Source organism: Callorhinus ursinus, unplaced genomic scaffold (assembly GCF_003265705.2).
Source record: "Callorhinus ursinus isolate GAN/ISIS: 27379988/994484 unplaced genomic scaffold, GSC_fseal_2.0 scaffold44, whole genome shotgun sequence".
Taxonomy (NCBI): domain Eukaryota; kingdom Metazoa; phylum Chordata; class Mammalia; order Carnivora; family Otariidae; genus Callorhinus; species Callorhinus ursinus.
This window is the reverse complement of record NW_027397106.1, coordinates 7925232-7944947: the sequence shown is the minus strand read 5'-3', so window position 1 is coordinate 7944947 and position 19716 is coordinate 7925232. Positions and strand designations below refer to the sequence as shown.

Genomic DNA, 19716 nt, shown 5'->3' with positions numbered 1-19716 from the left:
GTATGGATTCTGTTAAAACGCATAACCCCACCCTCTTTCCCATGGGCATGTTAATTGTATGCAGCAGGCATTCAATTAAAACTTCTCAGAAGAGTAAAAAAAAGAAGAAAGTCCAGCAGAATTTGCGACACACCTGAATTTAAGGACAAAAGGCTTAGAGAAATTGTCAGTTAAATGTTTTATTTATTTGACAGAGAGAGAGAGAGACAGCGATAGAGGGAACACAAGCAGGGGGAGTGGGAGAGGGAGAAGCAGGCTCTCCACCAAGCAGGGAGACCGATGTGGGGCTCCATCCCAGGACCCTCAGATCATGACCTGAGCCGAACGCAGACGCCCAACCGACTGAGCCACCCAGGAGCCCCTCTGCTGGGCTTTTTAACCACAAATAACTCCTTCCCACTTGGTCATTGCGACTGGATTATTCTCTTGCAGGAGATTTCGCTTGCCTTTGCAACCACTCCCAAGCACACCTGCTGTTCTGAGGTATCTTCCTTTTTGTTTCAGCCCTGGATATTTCACTGTACCTGCCCTAAGCTTCCAAGGCTCTCGGTAGGCCATACCTGAACTACCCTGTGTGTCTTAGCAAGCCCCCTCATAGCTAGTCATATCCAGTGTCGGTCAGATAAACCTCAGCTTGTCTACAGACTGCTCAGCAGCCATGGTGCTTCCTCATCTTCCCTGGACTGGTGCACCTGAGCTGAATTCCTTGGACTTCTTCCTAGACCGTTTTTCATTGCCCCTTTCACCTGTGTGTGCCCCCACATCGCCTGGGTAGGATTCTGGGTCAGGTGGAGTGGGGATAAAACTGTGGGCTGCCTTCCAGATCTATGGAATCAGACTACAGTCACATTCTCCAGAGAGCTCCCAGATGATCCTGACGCACTACTGGCCCACCAACAGCAGGCCCAACCCTGGGTCCTTGAGGTGCCTTTTAGCATTTTTCTTATTCCTCTTCACTTAGTAAACTTTAGGAATGGAAAAACTTTTTTCTGACCATGCTCTTCATTAGAATCGTTACCATTATAAGAGACCCACTAAGCTCTGATGGTATAATGCATCAGACAGGGCTTATCCCCTTACCTCAAAGAAAACACAGCTACTCAGGATTAATCATGTATTTATTTTAGTTCAGTTAAAACAAACATACATTGTTTCATTGAAACGGTGTAGCACTCTCTGCCAACAAGTCCTAGTGGAACCGTTGGCCTCTAACAATACAGTGGGGGTATTTACACTATATACAGAAAGCTAACACACCCAGGTTCTCAAAGAGCTTTCATTACACTAGATCACATTTGATTCCATTACACTAGATCACATTTTGAAACTACTGCATTTTGAAAATTAGACCTTATTTAAAATTTAAATACGAGATCTGAATTTGCACCAAGTTTTCATGAAAAAAATGTGATGTTCATCCAGTCTGTTTATTGCAAATACAATTTAAACAATATCTTCAATTTTTAGTGTTTACATAATTAGTCAATTTGTTTATATTGAAATCTCTGTACAGGTACTTTTGGGACAATTCTTATAGATACATGTGAATTCATCAAAATGCAGTTAAGAAACTTACAGGAATATATACACTTGAACCCAAGACCCAAACCTGACATTATATACATTATATATTACAAATACATATGGACAGACAATGTATGTACAGATTATCATAAATATTGAAAAATAGGTTAGCTTTAATGGATTAATGCTGTTCTATAAATAACATTACAGTTATAACTGAAACATCCACGGAAGACAGTAATGCAAAATGAGGTGTCAAGACAGTGGTTTTAATACTGAAGACTGCTCATTAATGGGAATTCACTGTTTTAGGAACCTCAAGGCAGACAAGATAGCTCCAAGAAAATCATGCAAAGGAGTTTACCCCAGGCAGTTCGTTTTGAACCTCAAACAGCCAAAAGAGGATTGAAGGAGCCTCCCCACATCAATTTGCCGTGAGAAGAAAATTATTTTTTCCATTCCTTCCTGGTTGCCACGGTAGTTTCTCCCACATGAAAGGATGTAAACTGTAGAAAACAACTCTACTTGGTATTCCCTGGCAGGTCTCAGATACAAAATCAGCAATTCTTCCAGGAACTCAAGCAGAAGTGCCAATTCTTGGTCTGAACTAGAGGTGAGGTTCTGGATTTGAAGGGAGTGCCAAAGCCCAATTAAATGAAAGCAGTGCTGTAGAATCCATCTTTTCACTGCCTTTCTGGATGGTCCCCAATCACTTTATTTTTGTAGAAACACAAACGGACCATTGGTTTCACCCAATGTAGCACTACAAGACGTCTTCCAGTTCCACAAGGGTCTTCACAGACATACCCTGTCTGTACTTTAGTCACATATAATACAAGAATGTGTAACAAAAAACATGTCTGCCACATTTCTAGCCCCTGCCTAAAACTAAAAATGCTTAGTTTAAGAGGAAACCTTAGAGCCAAAGGACCAATTAATTCCAATATTTGCTTCCCTCAACCGCTAATGGAATTATGTATATTAGATTTTAGACATTATGCCTGAAGAGCAAAGTACCACATTATTTAATATATTCACCATACACCATTAACGTACAATAAATGTGCTCTTAAAGCCAAGTCATTTTTTTTGCTTCTAACTGGCATTGAAATGGAAGGGTGAACATGCAGTTGGACCAACTACTTACACTCAGGTTGCACTGTTTTTCCCTAGCCAACCATTTGTTGGATGTAAACAAATAATTCTGTGTTGTACAAGAATGAGATGACAATCCAGTGCAAATGAGTTTTAAAAACTTACTGCATGAGAAACCCAGTGGCCTATTTGAAGAGAACTTATACCAAATATCGGTGAAACCTGTGAATTAGACCTCTACTGTAGACAAAACATGAACACAACTAAGCCATACATTATCAAGTAATTCACACTTCCAGTAGGAGATGAGCATTTTGAAAAGTTGTACTCTGGATAGAATAGTTTTGGCCTATAGCCATCAAATGCCCACTTTCCACTGCTGGAAGCAATGTCCAAAAAAAGGGCTGGCCCAAAAAACCCAGAGCTGTCAATACATCTCTGGAGACAGATGCAACTGAATAAACCCTGTTTTACCCAATTGCACTATTTGGTACCTCAAAATTAGTCATTTTACTTCCCACAGAAATATCTGCTTTGTATCTTCCATTCTAATAGACTGAAACCATAAATATTTCAGTCTGAATGAAGCAAATTATTTGGGGCCAGAGAAGAAAAGTGATGATGAATGAGTTCATCTGATTTGGTATAGCAATAATCAACCAGTTACTCTTTAATGGTGAAATCTGAATGGAAAAAACTATGCTCCTATTCATGGTACAATTTTTTGTTACATCATTTTCTCTAAAAACTTTTTTGGGTTAAAAAAAGTATTTGGCTTATTATGCCTACAAAAAGGCAAATCATTTCACAATACTAATATTTGTTTTTAAATACCAATGATTTTTTCTTATGGAATTTGTTGACAATTGTTTTTGGATAAAGTTAGAAAGAAAGCAATTTTTTTAAAAGTAAAATAGTGCTTCTGAGGTCTTAAAATATTTTTGGTACAAAAAAATAATAGTGTTTTTCTCATTGGTTATTTCAATACTTTGCTGTAAATTAAGAATTGTTTCTCACATCGAATGGTTCCATTAGGCACATTCAAGTAAAATCATAAAATATCCAAGTTAAACAATGACACAGCCAAACATGTGGCTTGATAAAAGTTAAGAGTTCGTCCATTCTCTGGAATGGAATAAAATTGTCACTTCCATTAACCCGAGACTCGTGGTTTGGTTGTTAATATCCATTTCTATCATACAGAATAGTCTCTTTAAAATGAAAAAAAAAAAAAGTTCACTTATTCTGCACTCAGAAGAACCAGCGAGGAATCTGCACTTCAAAAGGAAGTGAAACTGAAAACGTTAGGTGAAATTTCATTGGAAGTTGAGAGTTGGGACTCAACACTGGCATCAAGTGGACTAGTGGAGTTTTAGCGGCGCCTATGGCCATCTCCATGGGCATTGTGTACCCAATCCAAAACAATCAAGGCCATGCTTCCGGTCATCACCACTATGCCACTGATCAGGAAGAACACAGCCTGCAATGAGCACAAAGAGAAAATGATTAGCCAGCAAAAAAACATTCCTTTCTACTTTTAAAAAATGGGTTTGTAATCACTAAAATGATGTTGAGCGCTTCACAGAGCTACGGTTTTACCTTGCTAAAGAGATTTAAAACTGCCTGAAGTTACCAAGGGCTCACCTATAGTACAAAGTAACTCAAGTTTTTGAAACCTTCCAAAATTTTGCTTTTTCATTCCTTTGTCTCAAACGGAAAGGTAAATAACTTTTATTTGCTGAACAAACTACTTCATGTAATAAATAGAACAGGACTAGGTTTTTTGTTTTTGTTTTGTTTTTTGCATTTCCTAAAATTTCAAAAATTCAAGTCACAAAATCAAATCAAAGTCACCCTAAAATGCAGCCTGAGTCAAAGCCAGAGGTTTTTCAAAGAGACACGAGTAAGTTTACTAATTCTACCCCCTTCAATTACTGCCACTATGTATTTTGAATAAAACAAGATAACAGCTGTTTGTTTATAAACAATTCTAGTGCTTTAATCAGACTAGAACTGTAGCAGCGGAAGGACTCAGAGGCAGTCCTTTTCTTAGATAACCTCACCACAAGGATCTTCTATAATTAACATACCATATTCTTTGTGAAATCAGTTATTGCACTTTAAAAGTACATTTTATTACTTTAAAGTATACTGACAGCCCCCCTGAGCTTTGCTTTGAAGACAGTTAGTTCGAAGGCCCAGTTAAGTGTCTGCTGAAGCGGGCAGTCTGACAAATACCAGTTCGACTAATGTTGAAAGTTGAGTCACTATCTCCACAGTGCACATGCGCTCTTTATCTCTATTCCTAGCACTAAAATATGTCAAATGCTTTCTTGTAATTTACTTAGGCCTCTATTCGAAAGCAAACTGTCTTTCACCTTCCCTGCCCCAACCTTCCACCTGTGAAGTATACCATTAAAGAAATATTCACTAGAAACTAAGAAGAAGAGAGCTAAGGGACTAAAATCAGGTGAGGAAATTCTAGTACTAGAAGATCACTATTGTTCCTGTAAGTCAGAACAGCTCACTCACCCCAATCTTCTGTACAGATTTCATAGGTTCTTTCTTCACTAACTTGATATAGAAGGCAGACGGCAGAATAAAAATCAACATAGCAGCTGCAGACGCCCCTGGAAAAGAACACAGACCATTTCTTGAGAATTCAATGGATCACTTGTCATTCCTTCTTTAAACTTTAAAATCGCTGATACGGGAAAGAACTCTGACACTTTCTAAAACTTACCAATGAAACCAAAGATATCTCTAATCGTTGGGACAAAGATGACAAGCAAATTGGTAAATGCCAAGATAGACACTGTAATGAGACTATGACGCCACCAACTGAAATCTTTTGCTGCACACAACAGGTGAGTTACAGAACTCCGGATCTGCAAATACAAACAAACAGAGAAATGAAAACTCGAGCTTTACATTAATGGGGGGAAAAAGTTCCCAAATAATAGGGAATATATCTTAAAAAAAAAAAAAAAAAGAAACTTTCTAAATACGTAAATTATGCCCCTTCCTCTACTGCTATTTCCTTAATATCTGAACAGTGAAAGATCATTTTAGGTCTTCAATTATGGAAAAAATTACCCAGGATGTTTTGAAAATCTAGAAAGTACTTAAATCCCTTCAAAACCACCATCAACTTAGTATTGCTCTAGTAGTGTTTCCCTTCTCACAAAAGAGGAAAATCTCACAAGTCTTCACATGTTTAAAAACTCATTCCTAGTGAGCGGGAGCAGGGCGGGTGATTACTCACTGGGAAGATGACTACTGGTACCGTCAGGGTGACAGCCACCAGCACAGCCAAACGAACAACGAGAAGAAGAATATCAGTTCCCATGATGGTGGAGTAGGTATGAAGCAACTCTGACTCAACGTGTTCTATGGGGAACGACAAAGGAAAAAAAGCTTCAAGTGAGCGGTTTCCTCTAGAGATTAGGGGGGAAATCTAACTTACAGCAAATTTGCACCGAAGTTATTAGCTACTCACAGAATGACTATAAACTAAGAGGCTAATAAGATTAATTTGGAATTAGGGTTAATGCAATTAAAGTAACATTGAAGGAAAATTTTCCTAAATACCAAGGAGAGATTTAGCCACATGACCCCCATCAAAAACAACAGGAGCTCAATAGCTAAATCCCATGGTCTGGCTTACTGTTTGTGTTGTAGAATTTGAAGGCGACTGGAAGAGGAGATAGACAGCTATCTCATGAACTCAGATGCAAGCACGTCATATAAAATGCCACCAAGTGACTAATTATATGAACTTGGGCTTGAGAAATTACTGATTTAAATAAAGAGACTATAGCAAATTCTAAGCTCTAAATTCAGTTTCTCATCCCAAGTAGGAAACACACCGAAACAGATCGAATTTAAGTGATAAGTTATACATGTGCAAGTATCAATTTTATTTCACGAAGTGCTTTTTTCTGAAACCTAGACATTATTTACCGTAAAATGTCAGGTATCCAAAGAGGGCAGCAAGCAGGTACATGAGAAACATGGCGAAAAATGAAATCTTGGACACATTCATCATTCTTCTACGGCTGCGGCTATGTAAATTCAAAGAAAAGTACAAATATATATTTGAGCAGTAGTTATAGCAATAATCTTATATTTTTCTAACTTTCCCAATAAATTTATATAAAAATAGGTAAAGCACTCACCCTTTGAGTTCTTCGTAAATGGGAAGGATAGCAGGATGACAGACAAATGAAAAGGTCAAAATTGGCACAGCATAGACAGTCTGCAAAAAATGTAAAAATTTACTTAAAATCCTCATGTAACACACTTGGGTCATCACAGTTCTGCACTGTGTATTTTATAGTAACCAATTTTAGAATCAAACCCTAAAAGTTTCCCTTGCATAATTAGATTCCCTTCTTTTAATCTGTTCACTAAGTGTGATCAACATGCTAATGTCAGAATGTGTCAATTAACATCATAGGATTATTTCATTTCCGTTCTCCATCCATTTTAAGATATAAACTAATGCTTTCTTCTCAGTCTTCAATAATTCATGTTTTCTGAAGAGTAGCTATTACCCCTCCTTCCTTTTACCTTGGGAGTTATTTTTAAGTTTCCAGTGGATAGTATCCCTCTCTTCTTCCCTAAAATCTTAAGAAAATAAAAATTGTATTTAGTTACCTGTGAGTTGAAGATGAAATAATGTGGTCTGCAAGAATCGTCGTCAGTCATATTAAATACCATCTCAGGTGCAAGAGCTGTTGGCTGTGTTAAGGTGCTGTTTAGTGTCTCATTAATTATCAAACCAACTTCCACAGGGCAAGGAATCTGAAATTTCTTGCAAATCACCTGAAAACATATTATTTTGCATTTGTTAAACTAAATAACATGACTGGGCTCATAAACAAATCTCTAGCTTTAAAGAAGAGTTACACCTACCACAATCAGGAAGAACATCATACACAATAAGGAAAGGCCACTGGTATATCCCAAATATCCTGTAAGGGAGGCAGAAATTATTACTTTAATATAACAAATTTCAGGCAAATATATTTTCTCAACTTTCAGGCAATAACTCAATTCTGCCTGAAAGACTTTAGTATGAACACAATACTGAATTTCTAATTCTTATATACTAAGGTATAAAATTACTTTAAAATATTTGCTAATAACTAAAAGACACTTTCATTTTGTATTATTTATAAAGCGCAAATATTATCAAGTGTCAACAAAATATTCTGGCCTCTCCTGGTAGCCATCTGCTAGGATTTTGAAAGGCCTACAGGTGTGTATGCAGCAACTCCCAAAGTTATGTTTTTGGGGCTTTTTAAAAAGCTTTCAATTCTTATTAAGAGAAAGCCAACTAGCTAGTAAGAGGCTCATTTCAGTTCTCTTCAGAGATGGGTTTACTCACCTAAATTTCTCAGCAGTGACAAAGGAAGAATGAGCACCAGCGACACCAGCAAAACCAAATAGTCACCGTTCAGATACCACAATCTGAATTAAAGAAAAGAAACACAAGGTCAAACCAATCATGAAAATCCCCAGAATACTATACACATCTTCTTACTGGACTCATTTCATAGAGATACTAAAAAAAATAAACACACAAAAAGGCAGGTCTGGAAAAAGCACTGCTTATTCACAAAAAGCCTACAGACAGGAATAAATGTCTAACTCTGTGCTAGCTGAATATTCACTCAGGTTAGAGATGGGGTATGAACAGTGTAACTTTTGTCCCACTGTTTGCTCTGGGAAGGCTGCCAGCTGATTCATAACATAAAATGCTTCTTAAAGGCTTGATACTAATGTAGGGAACAAAGCAGCATTGTTAAGCCAGTAATCTTATCTTGAAGCATTTTTAGGAGAATTGTACACCAACTCGGTCATAGCTTTAACTTGCCAATTTTTAATGCTAGAAACAAGGAAATTTAAAACAAATTTCTTTCAGACATTAGCAAATATAATTATTAAAAACTCAAGGAAATTTTTTCGTACTTAGGTAAAACACATAGGCAAAGACAAACAACAAAACCCAATCCCCCAAAACCAGGATTTACTCCAGGTTGTCAAGAGTATGTTGACACCTTGACCCACCTTGACTCCAAAAATAGTCAAAAAGATCCCTTCTGACCTTAAGAGAAAAATATTACCCATGTCTCCTCTACGAGTTCTAGCAATGTCTTTTCCTTTCCAGGTAATCAACCATACCCTTTTAAATCACTATTTTCAAATTAATTGTCCTGTGAATTCCACTTCACTTACTTATTTCAGCAACAGAGACCCCACAGAAAACTAATGTTTAAAGATCAGCTTATTAAATTTCTAAAGCCAACGAGATAACCACACTTCTCTATTTAGAGATAGTGAGCTGCAAGTAAGTGGGGAAGTAAATTGCCCTTCCCTGTGTTTACTTTAGATAAAAACCTGTTAGTCCACTGGGAGGAAGAACTGTGCTACAAGGATAAGGTTTCTACAACATGGCCATACATTTTCTGGTCTTATGCATTTGAACAGATTAAGTTTTAAGAATTTCAAATTTATAAAAAAAAAAATCAGACAGGATTGATTTGAAATGTAATTCAAAGCTTCAACCTGACTTAGGTTAGACTTTGTGTTACTCAGCTACAATTTCTTAGAGAATAAATATCAAGAGAAAAGTTAAGCTCTAGAAAACCTGCTTTCACACACAGGTTAGAGAAATTATTATCCAGAATTACAGCACAAGCTTCGATCTTTGGTCTTTCATTCTTAAGACTTCAAATCAGTCTGAGGGACTTCTTGGTCAATTTCAAGAGGAACATTTACAAAAAATAACTTATTGATAATTATCTTGTATCAACTTTGATAAAATGTATCTAACCATTTTAGACTATAATTTTTCTTATGAGTAACCTTACTTAGCACCTACCCAGTTGTATCTTCAATGTTCATTAATGCCTGGATCACCAAAGGTAACTCATATTTCACTATGAAGAGGTAGCTTGACATAGCTGGAGGAAAACAAAATTATACCATTACAAGTGCAAAATGTGGCATGTGACACCAAAAGTAACGTGTCACCACTCTGTGCTACATAAAGAGCAAAAAGTCTACCCAAATCACCTTTTAAAAAATTCTTACCTCCAATGTTCTGCATTGTAATTGATCCAGAGGCTGCAAGCTTTCCAACTAATCCAAATGCTTTATGTCCCAACTGTTCATATAATAAAGACCCTAAAATATGAAGAACACAGAAGCATGAGGGAAGGAAGAAAATCCTGACAGGCCTAATTGTTTTAGAAATATCAAGAATGCTACCATACCTCCTTCATTGGCAGTTTTCAGAAGGAGATGAACAGAATACAGGGAAAATATTGACACAAATGTCAAGAGAATTCTGATGAGAGAAGGAAAAGGCACAGGGTTATAAATAAGCATTGCTATATTTAAAGACAATTCTTTTGCTCGTTAACAAAACATTAAATATGGAACGTGTCCTAATATTTCTGTGCTAGACAGAAAGCCCCTAAGAACTGGCGTTTACCATCCTGGCTAGAGTGTTAACATCTTCTCTTAGCCTGGTACTAAGAACTTCCATCATGTCTCAGGTGTTAGTTCTACGGTACTGGTTAAGAGCTGGGGTTTACCCGCTGCACCCAATGTGTCAGGAGACCCAGGAAAGCTTAACTTTAAGGTGGTGGAGTTATGAGACTTATAATTTGGTTCTGGCACCATAATATTTAACTGTATTCTTGCCACTTCTCTGCATTTTAATAGTTCCTTTTATCTGTAAAATGATGGTAATGTCTGCCAGTAAAAATCCAGCGCACAAGGCACTTGTGAAATCCAACTGAGACAGGTTCAGGGAAGATCTTGAGATCGCTTGGACTACACAAATAAGAGGAATGGGACTACGAAGGGAGAGCGATACGAACACTGGAATCATCAGGCACAGCTTTACAAACAACTGGGCACAAGTCAGAGAAGTAATCACTGAGACAACAGACTATATTGCACGCCATGGTGTGGAATACAGGCCCAGGGTCATGACAAAGTTAAACAATGCCTGTGCTAGAACAAGGAGCCCATCAGTCTGACTGGAGCACCTCTTTGCTCCATAGATAGGGAGGGAACCAGAGGTTCCCTAATGTCACTTAGTTTTCCTTTAAGGATACAAATTCTCTCTCATTTCAGATTTCCTTTCCTCCCCTCCTGGGCAAGCCAAAGAAAATATGGATTTCTTTTCTATTAAAAACAACAAGAAAAATATCAGGGAAACCCATAGAAAAATCTGCAAACAAAATGGTTCCTTTTTTTGATTCTGTACAGAAAACTGAATCCGGTACCACAGAAGGTCTAGCAAAGGAATTGAGCTCTGTTAGTTAAAACACAGGTGGTGGCACTGAACTGCCATTCTAACGCCAAAACCTTTATGGGGCCTAGTCAAAGGTGGAAAAATGACACCATCGGCCTTACCTCTAACTGAACAAAGTTGTTAGTTTAATCAAAAACAGTGTTCAAAGTATGCTGACAAATTCAGTCCTCCTTTCTTACACTGAGATTATAATGAGGCATAAAGGGACTTCATAACCTTTGAGGTCACTTTCAAGCTCAAGGCTGAGTCTGCCTAGTAAGGTTAACTAGAGCTGTTTAACCACACTGTGACAGCCACATGGCTTCTGGCCCACTTATCTCTACATCCTCTAAATATACCTTGTAAAATACCGATGGGATTAAAAACTCCCTTCCGCACTTTTGATGTTATTTAACCATTTATTCAAAGGGTTAATCAAACACATAGACCTTATTAAAGTATAATTTCAAAGCTGCAAGGGTAACATCAGAATTTTGCTGTCACTTATGAAACAGGTGCCATTTTATCTCATGTTAACTATAACCACACTGGCAGCATTTAAAGACTGTCTCCAGTTGTTATAGTAAGAGTCAGGAAGGATTTTGGAATATTTAACAATGAGGCCATTCAAGTTCCCCAGTAAAAACTTTAAAACTCTAGGGTCCTTCCTATGTAAATTCCTTCATCTTAGTAAAAGATCTCAGAAAGCTTCATGCTAATAAAGCAAACTGCTGGAATCCTAGCTTCCAATGTTCAAAGCCAGGCTTAACTTCAGTACAGAATTTCACCCACAAAGCAGAACTTTGCAAAGGTCTGCTTTTCTTTTCATGAGTATTCTGTTCTGCTGGAGAAAATCACTTGAGTAGATGGCACCAGTCAGCTAACTAAAACACATCTGTCACAAAGGGACAATTCTCTGCTCCCTGTAAGGTGTGGTTTCTTCATCTGTGCAGTAAGTCACACTATCTTCCACAGAAATTGCCTTACCGGGGGCCCCTGGGTACTTAAAATTAACAGCTACAGTACAAATATCATTGAAAATGTATATTCAAATTCACATGTATTTTTATTTTGTATCTTTTTCCCCCTGGAAATAGGGTTCCTGCTTTTCTTATTATATTTTCTGAGAATCAGTGACCCCACACAGTGGTTTAAGAACCACTGCTCTAAAGTCTTCTATTGCTCCAAAATCCTATTCTAGGCATTTATGCTAGAAAGCACAGGAATAAATCATTTTGACTGGGCAACTAGGGAAAAGAACATTTAAAAGCAGGTACTTATTAAAATATATATGTATTTTTTGCTATGGCATGTGGCAATCACACAGACCTGGAAGAAATAAATATTAGAACAAAAACAAAAACAAAAAAAAACCAACATATGGGTTTCTTTTCAGTGTCCAGAAAGTTATGACTCACTTTTCTTAGAACAAACATGTTCTAGGTTAAGCAAATACCACCACACCCTATATATTCTAAAAAGTCTGTTTGCCCTATGCAAAGGTTCTTGGGGAGACTATGTCAATTTATAAACTGACCTGGATGTACCATGCTTATTAATATTTTTTCTTCCCATTTTCCCAGAACAAATAACTACCTTGGATTTATCAATAGTTCTTTTTAAACATCCAACCCCTGTTACAACTTTAACTATTCCCATTGACTTAAATACTTTTGGTTTAATTATCAGTTTTCAGTGTTGTCCTATTTCTAATTGGCTTTCTTGATATCATGCAGTTAGATACTAGAATGAGGAGGTTTTTGGATTTCTCATTTTAAATTTCACACAAATGATTTTTAAGTCAACTATTTCGACTGTAAATTCCGTCTCTGGAGCCAAAAGTTTTATGTTTTATCATCATATTAACTGCCCTGCATGGCAGACTCACTACTTACACATACTTACATAAAAAGAGCAATTCCAGTATTAGCCATGGCATAAGAAAGCCCAAGGATTCCACTGCCCACAATCGCATTGCTCAGATTAAATACTGACATTCCAAAGGAAGTAGTACCTGGATGCTACATAGAGGGAAAACGATAACCAAACATATAACAATAATTAAATGGAGAAAACCAGCTTTGGCCAACTTAGATTGAAATCTAAAAGTAAAACTATTCTTTTACTCCATAAAGCCACAGACACACAAATTATTATTTTCAACTTACAAAGTCTGTTTCATACTTCTTCTTCCCCAAATTTGATTCAAGTAAAAAGTTCTGGTTTTCAGGATCTACATCTGCATAATGGCTGTGAGGGAAAAAAAAAAAAAAGAGTTCTAAGTCGTTTTGAAACATACAACGGAATGCTTTAACACCAACAGCCCTTTAGTTGTCACACACCTTCCGTGAAATGCGTGTTTAAGTAGGAATCGACTTTCACAAGAGATACTGTCATTGCGACAATCGGATACTCTCAGAGATTATACACTCTCCAAATACTACGGTAAATTACCGCAACCGAAACAGAGTCCTAGGTAAAGAACCCCTGACCCCCGCAGGGCTTAGTTTTAAAAAAAAGCACACAACTTCTCCCACCTTTTCAGAGCAGCTTGCTTGGTGGGGTAGGAGTAGTTGAAGTCGCTGTTCGAACTGTAGCTGCTGCTGTCCTCATCCGGGGAAATATTGAACCTTCCCATTTCGGCTTTCTTCATGCTGGCACCAGGAGGAATAGAGGGTGCAGCGATGAACACTGGGCTCCTTTTGTCCTTGGCGGTGCACCGGCCCGCGCAGCTGCCTGCGAAGGTAGAGGCGGCGCGTCAAGACTGCAGCGCCCGCCCGCCGGGGTCACGTGACGCCTCCGGGAGGCGCAGCGCGGCTGATTCATCCCCGGCCAGGCGAGTGGAAAAGTACCAGCTGAGCGCGAGGGGCGGGGGCGCGCCGAGGGGCGGAAAAGTACAGACAGCGGAGCCGCGGAGAACAAAGATGGTCCCACCGCGGCGATGCGCCCGCAGAGGCCCGCGCCCTCCGGACCCCCAGGCCCCTCTCCAGAGAATTTTAGTATTGCACCCTCTCCATTATCTCAAGTTTGAGGGGAGGGGTGTACGGGGGCTCTGTTTCGGCTTTCCTCCAGCCTCTCTGGTCGTGCACAGGCATGCAGGGCACACATCCCACCCAGTTTCTAGCATTTACAACGGCAATGCGCGTAACCCGTCTTTTCATGCCCGGAGTCCCCACATGCGGAAATGCCTCTGCGGCAGAGAGGACTCAAAGGGGGCAGAAAGGGCTGACATGGGGCCTCTCCCAAGAAGGGGAGAACGCCCGTTCCTCGGCGACCAGAGGCGCCGAGGGTTTGTTTACACGCGCACGCCCGTACCCTCGAGCACACTCGTCTACAGGCATTTGGCTCGCGAGCGCTTCGCCCGGCCGGCCACTCCTATGCCCGGAAAAGAAACTGATGCAATATCGATCTCCGATTATCAAATGTTCCTGGCCCGTCTTCCCCAATCGTGGCCTCTGTATACCAGAAGCCCGAAACCTCCTCCGCTGCCCCCATATTGCAGGGCCCCTCGATCTAATATTTTAATTAATGCAAACCAGTCACAAGACTTGCCGCAGCGGAGCCGCGGGCCGGGCTGGTTCCCCTCCCCCTAACGGAAAGATGCGGCTCCGCTCCCGGCGGGTACACGGTCCCCGCGCCGCGCCCCTACCCCGCCCGAGGAGAGCGGCGACCCCCGTACGGGCCGGAACCGAAGGCGGGTCCAGCCGACCCGACACGCCAGGGCCGGGAGGAAGCAACCTCCGCAGCTGCCTTCCCGCCGCGGCCCCTCCCGGACGCCCCTCCCCCACTCCCGCCCGGGGCCCCGCGCCCTTCTCACAGACGCCCCCGCACGCGTTACCTCGGTGGTCTCCGCTCCTGTATCCCGGGAACGTCACGTAAACGCCTTCGGTGGGTTTCTCTCGGCTAACAAAAATCGTAAAACAAAAACAAAAACCAACAATAAGCAGGAAAAATAATTTTAATTAAAAAAAAAGAAATGGCAAGTTGTTGCCACTCCAATCGTCCAGCGTCCGCCGTCTCTAGGGAAAGGCGCGAGTGTGCGGGAACGCGTGGCCCGGCTGCGGGCGGTGCTGTGGGGGAAGGCGCTCCGGGACAGCGGCGTCGCGCGGCTATGGTGCTGCCTGCCGGGCAGCGGGTTATAGCGGCAGCTCAGGAGGACGCGTCAGGGGGCGGGGCCGCGGCCGCCCGGGTGCCTTCTCTTTGTGTATCAACACTACCTGGGCTCCGCCCCCGGCCCGCCCGGGGCCCGTAGACCCCGCCCCTGCCCCCCACCCCTCCTCCCCCTACCCCTCCTGCCCCCACTCCTCCTCCTCCCTACCCCTCCTTCCCCCCAACCCGGCCCACTCGGGCGGCCGGCCCCGCCCGCTGGCGTCCCCCACCCTCGGGCAAAGCCAGACCCTGCTCTCTTAGGTCTCCTGGTCAGGCCCGAAAGACTCCTCCCCATGCTTCCCTTGGCAAGTTCATTTCAACCTCGATAGGTGCCCAACACATGCGGTTGTCTTTCCGGAGCCTTCTCCTTCAATCCCTTACGTCCGAGTTACCAGCAGTCTTTGCTTTCTCCTCAAGGATTTTTGGGGACACATCCCGCCCACCCAACCCTTTCCTGCCTGTTATTTTTGTGACTGACTTGGGGTTTTTCTCTCGCAAACTTGGACTAATGCAGCAACGTTGTCTCCATGGTCGGTTTCCGTTCTCGTTCTTTCTTCTCCAACTAGACCTGCTCTCTTCAAAACTAGCCTGGCGGGATCAGTTGGCAGCTGCATTTCGGTCTATCCTTTTTGTACCAACGTGGAAAACCCTACTAGGGGAAATGCTACATCCTGACCAGCAAGCCAGACCCCTTGAGAGGAGATCCCGGTTGGGCCTCGGGTTGGGGGGAACCCTCTCTTTTGAGGAGATGTAGGAGTGCCCAGTTTTCCTTTTGCAGACAAATTTCACTCATTCCACCACCCCCGACCCAATTTGAGAGCTCTTCTCGCCCTCCTCGCCTTTTACAAAGGCGCTGGCTCCACTGGAATGCTGGTCCGGGAGACTTTCTCCCGAGCCGGTCCTTCCTTTCCAGTGGTGATGTGGTCTTGCTGAGCCAGGCAACTAGGGGGCCCCTTCGCGGCGGAATCCTCTACGGAAAGGAAACGAGAACTTCCCTTGCTGGAAACAAAGGGCCCTTAGGAGAAATGCTTGTTGAATGAATGAATAAACAAACGAGTTTGACCTACTGCTCTCTTCCTTTTGGGGACGTGGGAGAGATTGGGCAGGGCATAGAGGAAAGGGTTGGGTGTGATCACAATTTTTGCTTTCAATGTTTTCCTGAGGAAATCTGTACAGCTCTCTATTTCCGTGGCACGTGAGGCTGCGGGTGTCCTGGGCCTGCACCAGCGTTCATGATTGACAAGGGAGGACCTGATTTCCCCTTTGCCCTCCTCGGGTCCCCACCCCTTGTGCTGGTCAGACCAGTCCCACCTAAACAATACTCTCTTTTGCTTTTGTGCCCAACTTTCCCCTGACCATCCCTCGAGGCTTAGTCACTGAGCCTCAGGTCGGCCCCCTTTTTTTGCACGAATTGTTTTCTAAACCATGTGGTGCTGGGCTTTTTAAACCTGTGCTGTCTTGTATTCAAAATTGTTCCAGTTTGTAGTCTGGTCTCCCCAGGGAGATTGTGAACTTTCCCAAGGTAGGTTTGGCATTTGACACACAATCAGCTGAAAAAACTTACCTTTCTTCCACATTCGTTCCCTAATAAAACCAATCAACTCTTGTTAGGAGAGCAATCTTAGTGGTGGGTTAGAGAGGACTCCCTGCAATTTTCTTTATATCAGGTTTCAACTGATAAAAATCAGAAGGTCTTAAACCGCTGTTTCATCCAGGTGAGTCCCCTTGCCCAGTCAGATGTGCTAAGGAAGCCCTCAGGGTTGGTGGTTTTGGTTGGCAGGTTGCACCCTCACAGCTGGATCTCTTGTCCTTTGGACTTTTTGGTGGTTTGTATCACAACACATGCTTCAGAGAACCTGTAAAATTAAGGGGGTGTGTATGCGTGTTGTGTGTGTGTGTGTGTTTGTGTGTTGAGGGAAGGTCTGTAATCTTGTTCTGACCTCTGTATTAGAACCTGAACGGTAAATGGTGAAAAAAAAAAGGGGGGAGGTATTGAAACGTCTGCTTTTCTTTTGCCGTTTTTCAAAGGCCAATCTGAGGTGCATCTGTTAACTCAAGTGGCTTCCAACTGAGGCCTGATATGCTTTGGCTAAAATGCGTGGGACACAGTGCCCTTTCCCAGTTTCTGGGAGCCTGTGCTGCCCAGTGCTTGTTGGTTGGAAGTGCTACAGTTTTGCTTAATTTCCAGCTAATGTTTTAGAAGAATGTTATTCCAACTGCAGCATGGAACCCAGTGGCAGATAGAGATGAATTCAGTGGATTACTATGAGCTTTTTTTCTTGAGTGCCGTAGAACAAAATAGAATAAAAGATACCACTATGCTATATACAATAATGCTAAGTACTATTCCATAAAACTTTAATTTTGATTTATACATATGCATATATTCTGAGTTGTGATGTAAAATGTATTTCTTACTGTGGGTTGGGATCAAAGAATTTTGAAAGCTACTGAAAGCAAACCTATCCTACGACAGAAAAATAATCACAAATATCAGTTGTCAATTTTGGATTTTCAGAAATGCAGTCAAGGTAGATTGTTAGAACTTTCTAGTGAAGATAGTTTTCTTCTGTAGAATTATTTGACCATTATCATCTAATCAATATAGGGGTTTTGTTTCCTGGGGCCATAAGGAATTGATATTCCCAGATGGTTGTTAAACAACTGGTCTTTAGGATGTTCTTCAAAATTCTATTTATCCAGCATTTTACTTTGCCCAAAGTGGGCTTAAATACTAAATGTGCTTCTTTCTATCCTCCATTTCCAACCAAATACTTTTGTTTTCTTCCTTCCTTCCTTTTTTTTTTTAATTTTGGGGGGATGGGCAGAGGAAGAGGGAGAGAATCTCAAGTAGACTCCCTGCTGAGCAGGCAGCCAGATGTGGGGCTCAATCTTACCACCCTGAGATCATGACCTGGGCAGAAATCAAGAGTCAAACGCTTAACTGACGGAGCCACCCAGGCGCCCCTAAATAATTCCGTTTTCAGGTTGGCTTTCATTGCTTTCTTTGATCTGGCCCTAGCCTATATTTCTATCCCTCTCCTTTAGTTTTCCTTGTGGTAGGCAGCTGCCTGCCATTACTGTATATTTAAACTTTATCTTTCCTTTGAGACGCAGTTTAAATACCACACCTTTCATTAATTTTTCTTGATTAGATGCTGCCATTTGAAACTGATCTCATTCTGCTTTGAACTTAGTGCTTTGTAAGTATCTTTTTGTCACTTCTTTTTGTGTTGTCTATGTAACAGATTTTATGTTAGTGTCTTTTCAGGGTAGAATCTGACTAATCATACCCAGCCTAGTCGCTTGTAAAAAGAAGGTACTTTCTGAGTAGATGGGTGAATTAAATAAGTTTTTTCTCTATGATACCTGTCTCTACCTGGATTGTGTTTATAATAGTTTATCTCCCTCACTAGAATGTAAGCTCCGTGAAGGCTGGAATTTAATCTTGTGAAAATTAATAAAGGGAAACCTTACTAATACGGGTTTGGGATGCCAGAATGGGAGGATGGTAGGGGGTGTTGGTAGGACTCAACCTCAATTATGAAAAGAACTGTCAATTACAGACCCAACAGAAGAATCCTCAACAGGCCCCAACATGAGATGTACATTGCATCTTCTTCAAGAAATTAACTACCCCTGTAACTCAGTGGATGAGAAACTGTCATCACTTGAACTCTTGCTTCTCTCCAATGGACTCTTGTTCAAAACAACCCCTCCCAACTTCCTCCTTCTTCTCCATAAAGTAAGGTTCCCCTCTTTTGTTTTTGGACTTGCCTATGGTTTTTCCTTGGCTTGCCTGACCCAAATTGTAATTCTCTGCCATTCCCAAATAAACCCATCTTAACTGGCAGTTGTATTTTTAAGATTAACAATCTGCTTTGATTACTGTTGGCTCCAGCATCTAGAACAGGGCCTGACAGTACATTTTAGTTGAGTGAATAAATGCAGGAGTAAAGAGTTTTGAGCTTCTCTAGGACCAGAGGAAACATGCTGTCTAGTTTATCTAAAGGACATCTATCTTATCCCTTCCTGGCCATAACAGAACTCTTGATTTCCCTAGCAAAACTGTTCCTCTCCTACTTTTTACAGGTTCGAAAAATAATACCACCATTCATGAGGAAGCTTAGGCCCCAGACCACGGAGTCATCTTGAGCCCTTCTTTTCCTCAAATATCCAATCCATCAGCAAATCTTGAGGGCTCTGCCTCCAAACAAATTCAGAATCCTGCCACTTCTTACCATCTCCACTGCTCTGGTCCTAGTACAAGGGACTGTCACCTCTCTCCTAGATCACTGCAAAAGCCACGGTCTAACTCATCGCTGGACTTCCATTCTCCACCCAGCCGTCAGGAAGACCTCAGAAGAGAAATAAAATCCCTTAAATAATAAAGGGATAAGTTATTTCCCTTCCTTTAAACCCCTCCAGTGACTGCTCATGGCACCCAGAATAAAATCCATATTCCTCACTCACCATGGCATGACCTGGTTGTGCCCTTGCCTACATCCTCGGCCTCATCTACCACTTTTTCTTTTCTCCACATACTATCCACATTGATTTTATTTCTCTCCCTAAAACACTCTAAGTTATTCCCTTTTCAGGGCTCTGCACTTGCTCTTTCTTCCACCTAGAAA

The 19716-nt window shown here is 41.3% G+C and overlaps 1 protein-coding gene across 2 annotated transcripts; it reads right to left on the bottom strand.

Moving 5' to 3' along the window:
- Positions 1–1100: 1100 nt before the first annotated feature.
- SLC38A2 (solute carrier family 38 member 2) lies at positions 1101–15061 on the bottom strand. Of its 2 annotated transcripts, XM_025882794.2 has the most exons (16): positions 14772–15061; positions 13471–13669; positions 13102–13183; positions 12839–12954; positions 9903–9976; positions 9721–9813; positions 9509–9590; positions 8012–8094; positions 7537–7595; positions 7279–7446; positions 6798–6877; positions 6583–6683; positions 5885–6009; positions 5363–5507; positions 5152–5249; positions 1101–4099 (listed from the first exon to the last, which is right to left on the bottom strand). In XM_025882794.2, the coding sequence occupies exons 2-16, from the start codon at positions 13584–13586 to the stop codon at positions 3992–3994; spliced, it is 1530 nt and encodes a 509-aa protein (XP_025738579.1). In that variant the 5' UTR covers positions 13587–13669; positions 14772–15061; the 3' UTR covers positions 1101–3991. The 2 variants fall into 2 exon arrangements, with proteins under 2 accessions (XP_025738579.1, XP_025738580.1); XM_025882795.2 differs by lacking the exons at positions 12839–12954; positions 14772–15061 and having other exon boundaries at positions 13471–13629.
- Positions 15062–19716: the final 4655 nt, after the last annotated feature.

Excerpts from the sequence above, each read along its gene's own strand:
- SLC38A2 (XM_025882794.2), bottom strand. The coding sequence starts at position 13,586 with ATGAAGAAAGCCGAAATGGGAAGGTTCAATATTTCCCCGGATGAGGAC. Across the intron at positions 13,184-13,470 it reads AAGCAAGCTGCTCTGAAAAG|CCATTATGCAGATGTAGATC; the intron begins GTGGGAGAAGTT and ends TTTCCCTCACAG. Across the intron at positions 9,591-9,720 it reads TACAATGCAGAACATTGGAG|CTATGTCAAGCTACCTCTTC; the intron begins GTAAGAATTTTT and ends GTTTTCCTCCAG.